We start from the raw sequence: 17,245 nt of genomic DNA on the forward strand, positions 1-17,245 counted from the left end.
AAGACAAATTAAGAAAGTTTCGAATTTTTATATTAAAAAAATGAAAAAAGCCTTTTTTTGGACTTCCTATCATCGTAATATCAGGTTTGATTAAAAGCTTGAGTTCGAAATTTTTTACGAATTACAAATTTTTGAGACGTACTTGAAGGCGAGGTTTAGGATTTAAATAAAACTTTTTTAAGAAACTGAATATTTGCCCTTTTTCTTAGAAATAAATTTTATGATAATAATTTAAAGCATTAATAAAGTTTTTCAAAATTCTAAATTGAGTTAAACAAACTACTTTTTGGAAAATGTGGTTTAATTACTAACAAATCTTTATTTATACAACTTAACTGCATAAGATGTTCAAATTCAAGAGGACACAAGCGTCCACAGGTTTTTCTCAAAACCAACCTCTGTCTATCAACTCCTACTCTCACCTCCCCGTGGTGAACATCGGGTGCCAAGTACCTATTGGGTTCCAACCCCAGTGGAAAGATGTTGGGGGCAGCAAACGAGAGAGGTGTTTTCACTAAGGCACCTCTCCTTATCCAAATCGCAGCGGAGGAATTCTCGAGATTTAATCAACGGTGGCGTCTACAGTTCCAGTAAGGTTGAACTACTTAGTGAACACCTTATAGGGCTTCTTCGACATATTCGGAGCCCAGGCCTGTAAGGAGCGGATTTATCCGGCTCCCCATCCTTGGAGTTATACTTAGGATCTGGCCCTCCAGGTTGGGGGTTGTGCGTCGGGGTGACTTCCTGGCCACGTACAAACTTTCATAGTTGCGAAGCACTAACAAGCCTCGGGTACGGACGGATTTACAGTTGACAACCAACGCAAACGAATAAAGGACAACGAACTTCGGATATGCACGTGGAATGTTAGGTCCCTTAACAGACCACGTGCTGCCGAAGAATTAGCGGAGGCCCTAGACCAATATGAAGCAGATATCACCGCCATCCAGGAAATACGATGGGATGGGCCGGGCAAAAAGAGAATGAAAAACTGCGATATTTACTATGGTGACTGCTACCACGAAAACCAACAGCGCTTATTTGGATGCGGATTCGTCATTGGAGCCAGACTCAGGCAAGAAGTCTTGAGCTATAGGTGCATCAATGAGCGTCATGACCATACGCATCAAGGCTAAATTCGGCAACAACAGCCTGATATGCGCGCACGCCCCCACAGAAGGGAAAGACGACAACACCAAAGATATGTTCTTTGAGATCCTAGACAAAACATATGAGCAGTGCCCTAGCTACGATATTAAAATAGTCCTGGACGATTTTAATGCCAAGCTAGGAAGGGAAGACATCTTTGGGGGAATAATCGGGAAGAACAGCCTGCACGACAACACTTCCGACAATGGATTCAGGCTCATAGATTTTGCTGCGGGGCAAAACGTCATGGTAGTCAGTACGCGTTTTCCCCTCCTCAACATCCACAAAGGAACTTGGACTCCTCCAGATCAATCTACCGTCAACCAGATTGACCATATTGCGATCGACGCCAGACACGCTTCCAGCATCATGGATGTACGAACTTTCCGAGGAGCTAACATCGACTCGGACCACTACCTCGTTGTAGCCAAGGTAGCACTTCGGATTTCCAGACCCAAGGCAAAACAGGGAGGTGCTGGGAGAAGGTACAACGTCGAACAGCTACAATCGCCAAATCCTTTTCCGACCGAGTTACAAGTAACCTTTCTCGAAGTTCTCTGCCGCCAACACAATGTATCGAAAACCAGTGTCAACATTGCCAAGATGCAATCAGAGAAGCCGCCTCTGATTCTGTTTCAAACAGCCACCCACAAGGAACCCCTGGTTTGATGAGGAATGTCGGCAGGCAAATGCAGCCAAACAACATGCACGCAAAGCGGCGATGCATAAAAGGACGAGAGCTGCTCGTGAGCTCTATGAGCAGAAGAGGCGAGAGGAACGCCGACTTCTTAGAAGGACAAAGAGAGGGCATGAAAAGCGTGCGGTCGAAGATTTTGAGAGGCATAAAGCAGGAATGAGGTTCGAATTTTATGAACAGGTGAAACGAAATTCACAGGTACATAAACCTAGAACCGAAGGCTGTAAAGACGAAAGTGGAAACATCACAGTGGAACCGCAGTCAATGCTGAGGATATGGAAGGACCACTTCTGCAGACTGTATAACGGCGATGAAGAACTGAATTCCGCTGTCAGGCAGGATGATCCATTCAATATAGACGACGAAAGCCAACAATCCCGTCCTCCCGACTACTTAGACGAAGTAAAGATTGCCACATCTAAGTTGAAGTCTAATAAAGCCGCTGGAGCGGATGACTTGAATGCCTAGGTCTTTAAAGCAGCTGGAGATAAGTTGGTTAGGAGCATGCACCAACTTATCTGTAAGATATGGTCGGAAGAAAGCATGCCCGATGAATGGAACCTCAGTATTGTTTGCCCGATCCTGAAAAAAGGACCCCCTCTAAACTTCACCAATTATAGAGGAATCAGTCTACTTAACATCGCCTATAAAATCTTCTCTGCCGTAATATGTGAACGTCTAAAGCCCATCGTCAACAACCTGATAGGTCCTTATCAGTGTGGTTTTAGACCAGGAAAGTCCACAGTTGATCAAATATTCACACTACGGAAGATCCTGGAAAAAACCCAAGAACACAAAATCGGCACCCACCATCTTTTCATCGATTTCAAGGCCACATATGACAGCATCTACAGGGACGAGCTCTATGGAGCCATGTCTAGTTTTGGCATCCCTGCCAAACTCGTCCGTTTGTGCAGGATGACCATGGAGAATTCACAAAAGATCATGACAAAAGCAGATGAAAGCACCTTGGGTCGCTTCGAGAGAAAAGTTCTTCGTCTGATCTACGGTCCCGTATGCATCGAAGGGGAGTGGAGGAGAAGATGGAACGACGAGCTGTACGGGCTGTACAGCGACGTTGACTTAGCCAGAAGGGTAAAAGTCCAACGACTAAGATGGCTGGGTCACGTAGAGCGCATGGAAACCAATGCTCCGGCCCGGAAAGTCTTCGAATCCGCACCCACAGGACAGCGCAGTAGAGGAAGACCGCGGATCAAGTGGTGCGCACAAGTGGAAGGTGACCTCACCCAACTTGGAGCCCGAAACTGGGGACATCTAGCTAGGGACCGAGCTAGATGGAGAAGTTTGTTGGGTGAGGCCCTATTTCACACAGGACTGTAGCGCCACCTTAAGTAAGTAAGTAACTGCATAAGCTTTTTAACTCATATGACCAATCTTCTGGATCGTCCATTGTTCAAAAGTTGATAAATTTGTGTTGCGTTATTGGAAAAAGGCTGAATTTCCAATTCATATTATGTTCTTGGTCCAGTCCTCTGTTAAAAGTAGTACTTCTGGCAAACAAAGTTCAAGGAAGTAAAATATATTTTTTTTTTGTCATATTTAAAACATAAATAATAATTAAAAATATAATTTGAGTCATATTCATTAACGAAATACGACAGTTTTGAATTCAAGGGAGTTCCTATAAAAATAACAAAAAATTATCTCCCAGAGGGGCAGGGTAATAACCCCTACGACCCCTCCTCTAGATCCGCCATTCCATACAGTCGTGAATCATATGTACTATAAACCCCATGTATTGCAAAGAGCTGGATTTACCAATTGATTCCTTTTTAAAATGTATAAAAACCAAAAACACTAACTATTCCTTTAAATTCGATTCAAATCGCACTGTATATTTTTGTAAAGAATAATGTTATCGAAATATCGAGCCATCTTTAATTTTCCACCTAAATTCAATTTTATTTGGAAAATAACGAGTAAGTTACCTACTGTACCGCATTAAACGTGATTATGTCTCCTTCTATCTTCACTTACCTATATCTCCACCTCACCATTCGTTCGCTTCGTCCGATTAGACTTTTCATATCGAAGTTATACTTCAAAAAATTCTTTCCTGTATATAACATGCGATATTTATATTCCTGATATTAACTTCAGTAATTTATTTTTATTATTTCAAAATGCCCTTAAATCAATGTCAAGATATTATTTATTTGTTTTTGGTAGGTTTTTTTATTTATTGGTTTAATTCAATGTCAACTGAAATCCAGTATCGATGGTATTAAAATTAAATCAAATATCGTCCTGAAAAATCAATCAAATGAATTTGCCAGACAAATTTAATTAAAACCTCCAACTTCTCCTTTTAACTGCACTGCAACACACTGTACATAGGTAAGGACCCACTACCATACCATACCCACATAGTAAACCCATCATGCATCAGCTTTCAGCTATCCCGAGCCTGAGCCTGAACTTCACTGGCAGCAGAGAGTGTGCTCTTTTCGGTTTGTTGACTTCCATTTAGGGGTAAATATTTGTGTAACTTTGTTGTCCTACCTTCATCTTTGGTAAACCTTGTTTTTATTAGGTGAATGTGAATGTTTTTGCGAAATGTTTCATAAATGATGTACGGACATAGGTAAATTTGTATTACGGCCATTTTACCTTTTTAAGTCGTTCTATAGATACTCGCAGCTACAATGGTACATAGGTAGAGTACTTCATCTGAATTAGATTAAGGGTTCTGAGAGCAACATAGGCAGACTTAAGTTTATTAGATGTTGTAACAACCATTTAAAACCCGTTATTATAGAAAGGATGTCAATGAGTCTGTGGTTGCTTTCGGTCTTCGTCTACGTGGCTATAAAATGTCTTGCTTATTCAATTACTGATCTTCTTGTTCTTTCCTTATTTGGGTTTGTATATGAAAAGGATGTTTTTTTAGATGTGTGGTTTTTCAAACGCATATAACTTGATGTTATGATTTCTGGAAATTTACCACTGCTAGAGAGAGGCCCAATTTTCCAAAAAAGTTCGCCAAATGGAGTCTCTTTGGGGTTGTATGTTGGCAATAATGCCCTGAACATTCTCTTCGAAGACGTCAATTATTTCGGGCTTATTTGCGTATTAAGCCTAGTACATACTTGTGAACCATCTCGTGAACCCATACAAATTTTAGTTTTTGGTTCACCCGTGAACTTGCTCGTGAAGCTGAGTGGAGAACAAAGTGGAGAGTTTTCGTTCACGGGCAATTCACGTGCAAAATGTACGGGAACTGTTGGTGAAGCTTTGACATTTGGTTTCCGCATTTTACAACGTGTACTCACAAGTGTGTACCAGTGAGCAATGTCAAAAGTTCACTTTCTCCACTGGCGAACGTTCACTTCACGAGGAAGTATGTACTAGGCTTTAAAGCGAATTTATATAGCTCTACAAAAAAATAGTCCAGAGGTGTTAAATCGAACGATCCTGGAACCCGCGCCACGATTCACAAAAAATGTTCAGAAGTAAGTCTATGATATATAGGCTGCGTTCAATCTCCGACAGATAGGATATTCGGATACCTTTTTGTTAGTGTTATACGTGTAAAATAACAGCTGAGCAATGACAGCTGAGATTTCAAAAAAGGAATCCAAAGGTATTTAAGAATTTCTGGGGTATGTACATTGGTTCCCGACAGAACAGCTGATTCAACATGGTTGAATTTCAAGAAACTTAAACAAAAAGATACAAAATGTAAGTTGAAGTTGTATTTGAGGATTTTATGTACATAATAAACGATGAAGAAGCTATTTGCCTCAGAATTTCAATAGGTAATTTTTGTGAACAGCTGAAAGTTGTTTACAAAAAAGCTATCTCAATACAGCTATCTAACTCGTTCAACTAGGTATCAAAAATCCACCTATCCAAGACACCCTATCCAACACAAGATTGAATGCCGCCAATATGAAACTGAGTATACATCACATGACAGCTGTCAAAAAAAAAGAAATCAAAAAAAGTATTGTCAGTTTTAAGTACTCATTAAAATTCAATCAAATATTCCAGTTTTTTTTTAAATAGATGCTTAATATATTTTATTAAAATTAAATCATTTTACTTTACAAATATTTAAATGTGATTTTTTTGTTTGTTTGTAATAATTTTTATTCATTATAACTTTTTTATAATATCATTTTTTTTTGTAATCATCAGTCCTAAAAAAACTTTATTTATAGTCTAAATAAGATTGCACTTAGTTATTATTTTTATATAAATTTTGTTTACCTAAATGAATATCATTATTTCTTTTTTTACTTTTAATATTTTATTACAATTTAATAATTTTGTTTGTGTGGGCATTTTATTTAGTCTTTTTTTTTTATATATTTGTGTTCTTTTTTTATCGAAATATAAAATGTCAATGCAAATAGAATAAAATGTATATACCTATATTTTAAAAATATAATTTCTACAAAAATTAGTAAATAGACACATCATTTATTCTTATATTTGGAATGTTAAAATATATATATTAACCATAAATTAGGTATTACAAGTTAAACTTACTTAATGTTTGCAAAAGGATTGTTCAATTATTATGTCTATAGTAAATGGAATGTCTATAATATAATAAAATTTAATTATACATCCTAAATAAACTTTAACTTAACTCATACATTATTTAAATCAGGAACGCTTATTAAGCGATCAACTAATAGTAACGTTTTTTTATGTTGTTGTGGTATAATATTAACAATATTTTAAGCTTTGAACATGTGCGGAGAATAAACGAACAACCTACGAAGTGCTTCATTATTTAAAAAAAAAACATGTATGTATTTTTATCTGTAAATGTTGTTTTAGTTTTTGTTTTTGTAGAAACCGAAATGAGGATGCACGAAAATATTTAACGTTCTTATTAATACAAAAATATCTCTTTTTCTTAGAACTGTAAAGGGTTTCTTAAACAATTTATTTTTTCCTATTTTTGTCCACCAATATTGATGCAATTTTTTTTGAAATTATTTTATTTTGTATTCAGATCTTTAAAAACTTCTATTTTTCTAAAATCTAATCCCAATAATTTTTAACAATGGCATTTGGAATATTCTTGTTGACATAGCAATAAAATTAAGAATAGAATAAAAAGAACATACAAACTCTGTCAGGATGATTGATGTGGGTTTTGATTTATTAAATTCAAATAATTCTATGTAAGAACTATGTTAAAAAGGTTTTAGAAGTTATTCTGATATAAAAAAATTTAAGGACTTTGAAACGTTAAGTTCATATCATTCTACAATGAATCTGAATAATAAAAATTTGACATCTAAAACCCAAGAAAATAACAAAAATAATTCAATTTAAAAATCATGGTCATCCTATATAAATGTACCAATGGAAAATCATATTTGACAGATGCATTTTATTTGAGTATGAGCTTTTTGACAAGCAAACAGAAATTTCGAGATTAGAAAGAGGTTCAGATGAAATAAGGGACTTGAAGGTAAGCTAAAGTTTTTTGTGGAGAGTTACTTCACAAAGTCGAGCATTCTTGTGTCAAAATAGACAGGTTCAGAGGACATAAGGGACTTGAAAGTAAGGCAAGTTTCTATTATCTAATTGGCCAGGTGCCACAAAATTATCTTTCAATTAAGAAACTTTACTGGAAAGTTGGTAAAGAAAAATCTCCCTTACGCCTGTCACTTAAAACACTAACTAGCTTCCTTTGTCAGTATTTACATTCAAAGCTTCCAGTTGACTGCAAATGAAGTTCCTTATGATTGCTGAATATGCCCTAAGGGACTTACGAAATCTCCCTATAAATCAAGACAATTTTATTTATGTCAAAATGACAGCTAATCGTAATTTTTCATTCAAATGAAAGCTGAACTTTATTATATTGCGATTTATTTATTTTCTGCCCAAATTCCCTTGATGTTTTATGTGAAAGGACTCCTTGTCAAATTAGAAAAATAATAAGTAATATTTCTATAAAATACAAAACACAAGTCGAGACGAACGTTTAGCTTGCCCAAGGAGTGTTTTGTAGACAATTATGATATTGGTAGTTTTAGCATGATTAACTGAAAGTAGAGGGAAGTAAAATAAAGTTTCGTGTTTTATGATATTTGAAAAACCAACGACGTACTTGGTAAAATTGGACAGGTTTAGACAACATAAGGGACTTAATTTGCAATCAACTTCATTCTTCGAAAGTAAATTTTGACCAAGGCAACTAGTTAGTTTTTCAAGTTTCATGAATTTCAAATTAATGCCCTTACTTCACAAACCTATACCTTCAGTTTGTACAAAATCTACCAAAAACTTTATTGTTTACAAAACATTTCTTGGGCAAGCTACAAGTCTATCAAGATTTGTATTTTTTATTGTAAAAAGATATTACTTATTTCTTTTCGAAATTGACAAGTAACCCTTTTACAGAAAAAAATAAATGGAGTTGTGCAGAAAATAAATAAATCATATAGTAATAAAGTTCAGCTTTCAGTTGAATGAAAAAACATGATCAACTGTCATTTTGACATAAGTAGACTAACTTTCCAGTCAAAATTTCAATGAAGTGGCAGCTGGCCAATCGGATATTATAAAATTGCCTTTCATTCAAGGCCCTTATGTCACCTTAACCTGCCCATTGTATGGTCACAGAACGATGTTGACTGCAAATGAAGACCCTTACGTTGTTTGAACCTGCCCAATATAAGCTAATCCCGTTTTGTTTTTTTAATCAACTGGGATCTTAACTTCATTTAAAATTTTGTAAGAGTTTTTCGTCAAATAATAAAATGGAAAAGAAATATTTAGAATTTTACTAAAATTCAAATTGTAACATATTGAATTTGTTTTTTAATAATAATGTCTTTTAATACTTTTTGTTAATTGAAGGTATAAAGGTTATTAAAGTAAAATTCAAGTTTGCAATTAATGAGAACTGGCAAGCTGACCATTGTTTATTTCTAGACTTGTTCTCAAAAATATGATAGCTTTTTACGGAAAAGAAGAAGAATTGTTACTGTCATTCTGTCAAAAAATTTGGAACCCGGTTATAAGTTGTAACGATATTATATTTTATTGAAAGGAAAATAAAGAAGTAAAGTTGTAAAATTATTTAATTTTACTGAACGTTGAAAAACTTTGCTTTCGAACGTTGGTACTTTAACGATTTTGATCATAGCCAATAGTTTTGATTGAATCATCAGCTATGCCCTAAGTATAGATGACAAGATTTTGAAATGTGCTATACAAAACAATAGTGATCATTCAAAACTGCCATACTGTCTTCCGTTTCTGACAAAGAATTTACAATATCACTTTGTTTCTTTAAATTCTAAATGTAGAGTGAAAAGTATTTCTAAAACGATTTTCTTTTTGTTATTTACATTTGCAACAAAATTTGGTCTTTCATTAGATGGAAATTAGGAATGTCAAAAATTATGAACTGTCAAAAATGAAGATGAATGAATTTAAAATTTAAGCCCATTTTGTATTAATTAGAAATAATGCGTACAACTTTATTGGTATAAAATAATTAAAGTGATTTGTTCTTCAAAAATTTTACTAATACAACTTTTTTGAGAAAGTAATAATTGATTAAACATTGTTAAAGGACTCTGCAACGTCTAATAAAATTGTTTTTTATAATTGTCTTTTTATCGGTGATGTATTTTGTTTTTGTATTTAAATTTATACTTTATTAAAAAAATATTTTTATATAACAAAGTAGTTCAGTATGTCTTTAACACATATCGCAATACTTTTTTCATTGATTGTAGAAGTTAACATATTTATTGATGTTTATTAATTTTTTTCAGTTTATTTATTTAAAAAAATCTTATATTGTTAATAATAATTATAGATTTTTTTATGAGTGAGAAATTGGTGAGTATTTTTGGTCGTGTGATGAATTGCGATATGTTTAATTTATTGTTAATACTGTATTTTTTAGTTATATAACATTTTATAATATTTTCGGAAAATAATATTTTGTGTTTTATTTTAAAAATCGTGAAAGCGTTCGTTTATTTTTTTTTTTATAAAGTCCTATTTTATAAATGTGGTCCTTTTTCATTTATATATTTATGTTATCATCATGACTTAATATTCATTCACATTCAATTTCAATTCATTTAAATTGTTGTTGTTTTATTTGTTTAATATAATTTTTAATTAATAACGCAACCACACATTCTTTAGTATAATAGGAAATAAATTGTAGAAAATAAAATAAAACACAAAAGTTTCAAAGTTTTTGTTCTGAGAAATTGTTTTGTTTATAAATAAATATTAATTACCAGACATACATTTATATATATAGCTATATGAATAGTACGATTTAGTTGCTATACAGGGATGTTTGTATGTAAAAAAATCCCTTAAATAATTGATTCTCATACAGGCGAAGCGGCCATCACTTCGATATCACTGATGCTTTTAACCCGTCTATGTTGGCCATAGGCCATAACAAGTGTCGGATCTGAGGATTGCGAGGCTGCGGGTGGTGCACTTACCCGGTGACTGGGTGGAGGCGGTGGTGGTGCTGTTGTCGGGGGTGGCAATAGGGGTGGTCCAATTGTTGCATAGATTCCTCCTCCACCCTCGCTACTGCTGTACGATGGTGTTGGAGATGTGGAATTTCCAAAGGAGCGTTCTCCGCGTGCTTTTGCATTAAAACGAAAAGCTTTTGACAATGAACTCTGAAGGCGAAGAAGATTTATGTTATGTACATCCAACCAACAAAATATAACAGCAACATCCAAACGATGCAAAATATATAAAGAAACGAAAAGAGAACAAATTTTGTTTTAATTAAAATATTTTTTCTTTTTAAGATTTATTCTAAAAATGTACGGATAGTGAAAAATAAAAATTTATAAAAATAAAAAAAATATTATCTAAATAGAAAAATGCTCAAATGGGAGGAGATGGAATTAAATACCTGTGATCCTTTCCATGCCGAAATCTGTTTGTATGATTTTATTTGTTTTTGTTTTTGATAGCACGTTAACGAAGAGGAATAATATATGATTATGTATATTGTATATAATATAGAAATATTTGTTTATTAATTCATAAAATAATTGGTTATATCAAAAATGCAATGAATATGTAATAATTTTTTTTTTTAATTATTTTGAAAAATTGAAAAAAAAAAGATTTACTGTTTTTGTTTAATAAATGTATACATTTTGTGTAGATATATTTACAATCGAAAAATTCCATCTCATAGGCTTGTATTGTTGTGAAAGGATGTGATGTTCCTTTGTAGCTTTGATATACTCGCCTGCCGTCGCCGCCGAGTCACCGATATATCGAATGTCCTGTTGTGTAGTTGATGATGTTGACGGTTGAATAATAATTAATGGAGCTGATTGCAAGATATTGATTTTTTTGTATAGATGTACATATATTATTGTTGGATTTATTTGTACCACAGGATATTATAAAATATGTATATATATGAATACACATATACATACCTACACATGCATGTTTATCTCTATGTGTATTATGGTGCTCTATATGAAAGGAATATACTTTTTTGATGGTTATGATAATACCTACATTTAATAAGTTGATTTTTTTTTAATTAGTTTAATTTAAAGCCGCATGATTGTTATTATTATAATCCCAAGGAATAAAAGAATTAATTATAATTAGTATTGGTATTTTACCAAGCAGATTATTGACAGTATGAAAATAATTGGCCAAAAATTTAATATATACTAATTTTTTTTTTTGTGTTTACTCAAGTTTACATCACGTAGAAATAAAAAGCTTATTAAAGTCAAAGCGGATATACTCAGGTTAAACAAGAAAAAAAAATAAAAACAGCATGTGGAAAAAACACTTCGATTGAAAGAAAAACCTATACGGAAAATTTATTGATTGAAAATCTGTTAAAAGTGAATGACAATTCAATTGCGTTGCGTTGGTCTTATGTAGGTTTTAATCGCTTTTAATATCACTTATCTTACTTAAGGGGGTTTGTTGGAAATGTAATATTTATTTACACGTTTTTTTGCTATTTTAAATTTGAATATATGTATGTGTACGGTACATACATATTAAATACTTAAAATTATTTATGCATATATTGTAGTTACAACAGTACAAAAATAAATTCAGTTTTGAAAATGTATTTTACGCACAAAAGAAAACTGAGTTTTTAAAGTCGAATTTTTCAAATGAATATAATTGTATTCCCCAAATCGATATTTTTACTGTGTTTTTTTGATGAGTGATGAAGAAAAAGAAATTCATTAAAAACGTATATCAAAAATAGTATCTAACTGATTTCGAAATGGTTGTATGCCAATTCCTTGACAAAGTTCTAAAATTTAAAACTCAATCTTATAACTCTCAATTTATTTTTAAAATGAGATTTTAAAAATACTTATTACTTTCTATTATTTCCTTAGAACTCAGTGTGAACTTATTATTGAGTTTTAAGGACTTAGATGTCGGATTAGTAAAACAAAGTTCTAACGAATAATAATCTATTTGCATAGCATCCGATAGGATTTTTTGACATTAATTTCTGACATTCCATCGAGTAAAAAATATTTAAATTTTTTTTTTTTAAATAAATTGCCGATTTAAATTAATTTTCATTTTGCTTAATAATTCCAATAAATTTTCGAAGCGCTCGTTGTGATTATACCTATGGCATTATTGATTTACATAATATTTGTGGTTAGAATGTCTATGGACCTTAAGGTTACAGAAATTGAAACAGGTTCTATGGACCTTATGTCTTTTTTGGAACTTTCATAGAATTGAAGTAACCTTGGCGATGGTACAGGGGTAGCGTCCGTTGTTGGAAAAACATTGTTGAGAATAACACGGATTTTACTCTGCAATTTAATTTCCATTAACTAAATGAACATTATAGCTTCTTAAGAGAACATAATGTCCACAGACGAATTGATTTCTTTAAACAAACATAATATCTACCCATGAAAATATTGCACGTTTGAGATTTGAAATTATTTCTTGATAAATTTTCCATGCTTTTATGTTCTCTTATGTAGCCCTGTAGTTCAAATTTAAAAGAACAATATTCACTTAAGTATTCAAAACATAGCTAGACCGAGTTCTAGTATCATAGAAACCCAAATTGAAGGGGCTAATAAATCGAACTTTTATCTGAGACTGTGATCTGAATCAGAGTTCTAACGCTCGAGAACTTTATTAAGAAATAAGATAGAACTCAACCGAGTTCCAATTTTTCAATAAACTTAGTTTTAGAGACTGGCAGCTATGAGTGAAATTGTTTTCAGAGTTCTCCATTCCATAACTTCAAATGCTTTTCGAAATCATTTTGTATGAATTCTAATATTTTTTTCTGTAATTCAGTAAATATAAAATATAAGTGGTTTTTATTTGCATTGTATTGATGCACATACCAGCTAGTAGAAGTTTGCAATTCTTTGCGATAAGAAGTTTCCTATAATATAGCTTGGGAAAAAACTCTGGTTCCGAAGCTTATTTTATGAATGTGTCACTTTAAAAAATAACATTGATTTACTCAAAATGTTATTTTGAATAATAATAATAAAATGTGCTAAAAAATTATTTTAAATTGTTTAACTTTTTCCTCAATTACAAATTAGAAGCTTCAATTTCTCACTAACCAAATGCATTACATAAAGAAGTTCAGGTTTATTTCTGTTAAGTGAAAATACTATTGTTTTTAAACAATTTTCTCTTGTCGAATTCAAATTACACCAACTTACTTTGGTTGAATTCAAATCACTTGAAAATAGCAAATATCGAAATGTAGAACATAGAAATTCACTTCGTTTTGAGTTCGAAAAAATTAAATCGATATCGATGAAAGTGAACTCAAATTTTGCAACTTTGAATTTTATTTGTAAACGCATCCAATAACTTTATCTATTGATAAATGCATTGACTGGGCGCATTCAATAAAATAGTGACTACGTAGTGCAAATTCGCATTGTTTTGTGAATGTAAAATTGCACTGCAAAGTTAGAAATTTAATATATGAAATAAAAAACATTTTTGGTTTGATAACTTTAGGTAGTGTTTTTTGTTTTTAAATTTAATAAAATCTTATTAAGACATAATTTGAGTGATTTACATATAATTATATTTGAATACTGAACGAAATTTTGTTTTGAATACGTGTATCCTTACCGATCAGCTGATTTGGAAACGTCAAAATCAGTGTCAGTGTCCCGGGTATTGCCTCTTGCGAGGAATTGAAAAATTCTGCAAGAGTAATTCTTGTTATGACAACATTCCTGACAACATTACTCGAACACAGGAATGGTTGAGAGTTGTAGCTCTAGGCCCTAGTTCTCAACAGACTGTTGAGCCACTTAATTTATTAATTTTAACGAAGACGAAAAACGGATGTCAATAAGAAATCAAGTACTGGTAAGAGAGATGAATTTATGATTTCCAAGGATTGGAGTACAATCGTAATAACAAGAAAAGATGATGACCACTTCAAAAATTTCAAGACCAAGATTGATTTATTTGTTGGTTCAGAAAATTTCACTGTCTTTTGAAAGTATATGACAGTTGGCCTTGGAATAGAGCTTAATCGTGTTACTATTATGTTTCCCTTTCCAGAATCTAAATACTACGAATATTTTAAGTCAATAGCCAATACTTGTAGAAATAAATGAGCTTAAAGCCCAAAAACTTCTAATCCAAAATATTTGTACGAAATATGATTTGCAAGAGAGAAAAAACCGTGTAAGGCTATATTTGGGTTATTTATAACCTAATTATGATTGCGCTGTCATACTTAAACCGTTGCCTGCAATTTTGTTAAAAAATAGAAAATTCATGCGTAAATAACGTAAACGTTATCGAAAGGTTCCATTTTCTCACACAAAGAGAAACGACTGCGATTTTACTTATGCACTAGACTTTTCATAAATATAAAAGAAAAGATGGTTAGTACGTGGAACTGTTACAGACGGATTGAATCCAAGACCTCTGGCATTTCATAGGTCCAACCCCACCCAACAATTTATTTTTTACGGGTATTACATCTTGCGATTATTTGACAAAACTTTCAAGAGTAATTATTGTCATGAAAGGTGCTTTCGCAAATTTGCCGTCCTGATTCGACATAGGTCGAGAGTTGTAAGTCACTAGGCTCTAGTTTTCTACCGAATGTTGGCCACCTAATTTTTAAAAGAACCCAAATACATATTTTATTAAGGAAGTATTGCAGCTTGTTTATTAAGCATTTTGATTTAATATACTCTCCCTAGATTTAGGAGCGAAAACGCTAAAAATTTTGTTTTTATTTTGTATTTTAAATTAATATTTCCACTACATAACGTTGATTAATTATTAAAGTTTTGTCTTTTAACTTCATTGAACAACTATTGAATAATTATTCTAAATCTACACGAAATGTCGCTTTATTAAGACAATTTTTTACAGGGACCACAAGAGTTGTCAAAATAGCGTGATTTTTTCTGTGTGTCAATTTTAAAGTCTGAGTTTTGTACTTTTTAGGTAAAGATTAAGTAATTACTTTGAAAGTTTACAACAAAACAAATTCTTCACATCTAGTGTCACAGTGACACTTTGTTTTATAACTCAAATCGCCATAGGAAAACGTTTGAGTTTGAATGTCTACTTTTATGTTAAAATAAGACGAGCCATATTGTGTCAAGTATCTAAAAAAAATCTATTGCATAAAAAAAATAATATTTCTCATAAAACACGTTCTATTTTTATTCACTATTTTTATTCTGCAAGGGAAGTATCATTAGTTTAATTTATTTTTTAAATTTGCTTATTTTTAATCATAAATGCAATAATTTCATAAAATGTTAAACATTTTACTGAAATATAAATTGATGCTTTACATAAAACTTTTGTCTGTTTTTTAAATTACAATTTTTATAAATTAAAGTTGCACATATTTTTTTAAATTATATTCACTGCAGAGTGTATTTTCTTCTCTCTCTGTATTTTATTTGTTAAATTTTCATAAGCAATTTACACACTTTGTTTTGTATTTTAATTAAATTTTATTATTTTGCTCGATTTCACATTTATAAGCATTTATTTATTAATATTATATATGTATTTATTATTAATTATTGTAAACTAGCAATTAACATTTACTACTATTTACAAGATTTATTAAAAAAAGTAATAATAAATATTTTTAATATTTGATATATTAATAAAATTGGTTCTGTTTGATTTTATGAGTGTTTATTTTTGTTTTTTTTTTTTTGTTTTATTAAAATGTTTTGTTTCATATTTGCTCGCAATTGATATTTTTTTTTTTAAATCAGTTTTATTTTGAATATGGATTTTGTTTGTTTGTATTCTTCGTTGAATTGCAGTTTTATTTCTTTTTCGGATATGAAGTTGTGAAGAATGAAATATTTTAGTTTTTTACTATTTTATATTTTGATGTCGTTTTTGCGAGTGAGAAAATATAAAACAAAGGCTCAAAACTTTAAGAACACTTACCATTCTTGGAGTGGCTACAAAAATCGTTTCAAAATTTTATTTAAACTTAAAACGAAGCGTTTTTAAGCTTTTATCCATACCTAGTTATACAAAACTGTATCAAGTACTTTTAAGTCAAACTTACAGTACTTCTACGGATATATAAATTTTGGTAAAATTCAATTGGATGTGTATGCTTAAAAATGGAAGCTTGAGAATTTTAAAGTAAGTTCTTAATGTTTAAGAATTTTAAAAGAATTGACATTTTAGCCCCAGCTTTGAGCGCCAATAAAGCTTAGGTTCTGAAAAGAAATTAAGACATTCTTAGTTAATAAACACATTAAATGACTTGTATTTGGGCTCGCTTACTTATGACTTTTTCTTGGAAAAGGACACAATAGAAAAGGGACTTTACTTTATTTACACACGTTGAATTTTGGTTATTGCGGAAAGGTTTAGAGCCACAAAGTTGTACTTACATAAATTAAAGATTTTGGAAACGAGCAGAGGATGGCTGGGTAAAAAATGGATACAAATATGATGCAGATATACATACGTTGGTACATAAATCGTTGATTACTATAATAATAAATTATGACTTAAAGAATGTAGGTTTATAAATCTACACTTTTTTCTGAAATTGTTTCGGAATATTCCTTCACAACACAAACATGTTTGCAATAGATTTGTTTAAAAATATCCTCATCTATTTAGAACCAATAAAAACATTTGCAGTTCTGAATTTGAAAAGTGTACGTGTCTAGTCTACCAATGTCCTGAACTGTTTTAAATTTAAAAACGTTAGGCAGAACTTTTCTTCTTTGCTGATATTGATTTTGTGTCTCGTTTTGTATTTTTTCCAATTTACAATTTTTGAGATTTTTCAGTATCTTATTTGTAAAACCAAGCTTAAAGCTTACGTCAACCTTTTAAAGATACGAACATAGCAGTTAAACATAGCAGTAATAAGATTCC

General features: G+C 31.7%; 1 protein-coding gene across 3 annotated transcripts in view; it reads right to left on the reverse strand.

Moving 5' to 3' along the window:
• Positions 1 to 6,615: 6,615 nt before the first annotated feature.
• Positions 6,616 to 17,245, reverse strand: part of LOC129952103 (kazrin) — a 239,541-nt gene continuing 228,911 nt past the window's right edge. Inside the window, exons 13-14 of one of the 3 annotated variants that reach the window (XM_056064535.1) lie at positions 10,749 to 10,772; positions 6,616 to 10,506 (exon numbers count right to left, since the gene is read on the reverse strand). In XM_056064535.1, the coding sequence (XP_055920510.1) occupies positions 10,201 to 10,506; positions 10,749 to 10,772 (330 nt within the window). In that variant the 3' untranslated portion in view covers positions 6,616 to 10,200. The remainder of the gene's footprint in view (positions 10,507 to 10,748; positions 10,773 to 17,245) is intronic. The other 2 variants (XM_056064536.1, XM_056064538.1) reach the window with 2 other exon arrangements.

Source organism: Eupeodes corollae, chromosome 3 (genome assembly GCF_945859685.1).
Source record: "Eupeodes corollae chromosome 3, idEupCoro1.1, whole genome shotgun sequence".
In the NCBI taxonomy this organism is placed as follows: Eukaryota; Metazoa; Arthropoda; class Insecta; order Diptera; family Syrphidae; genus Eupeodes; species Eupeodes corollae.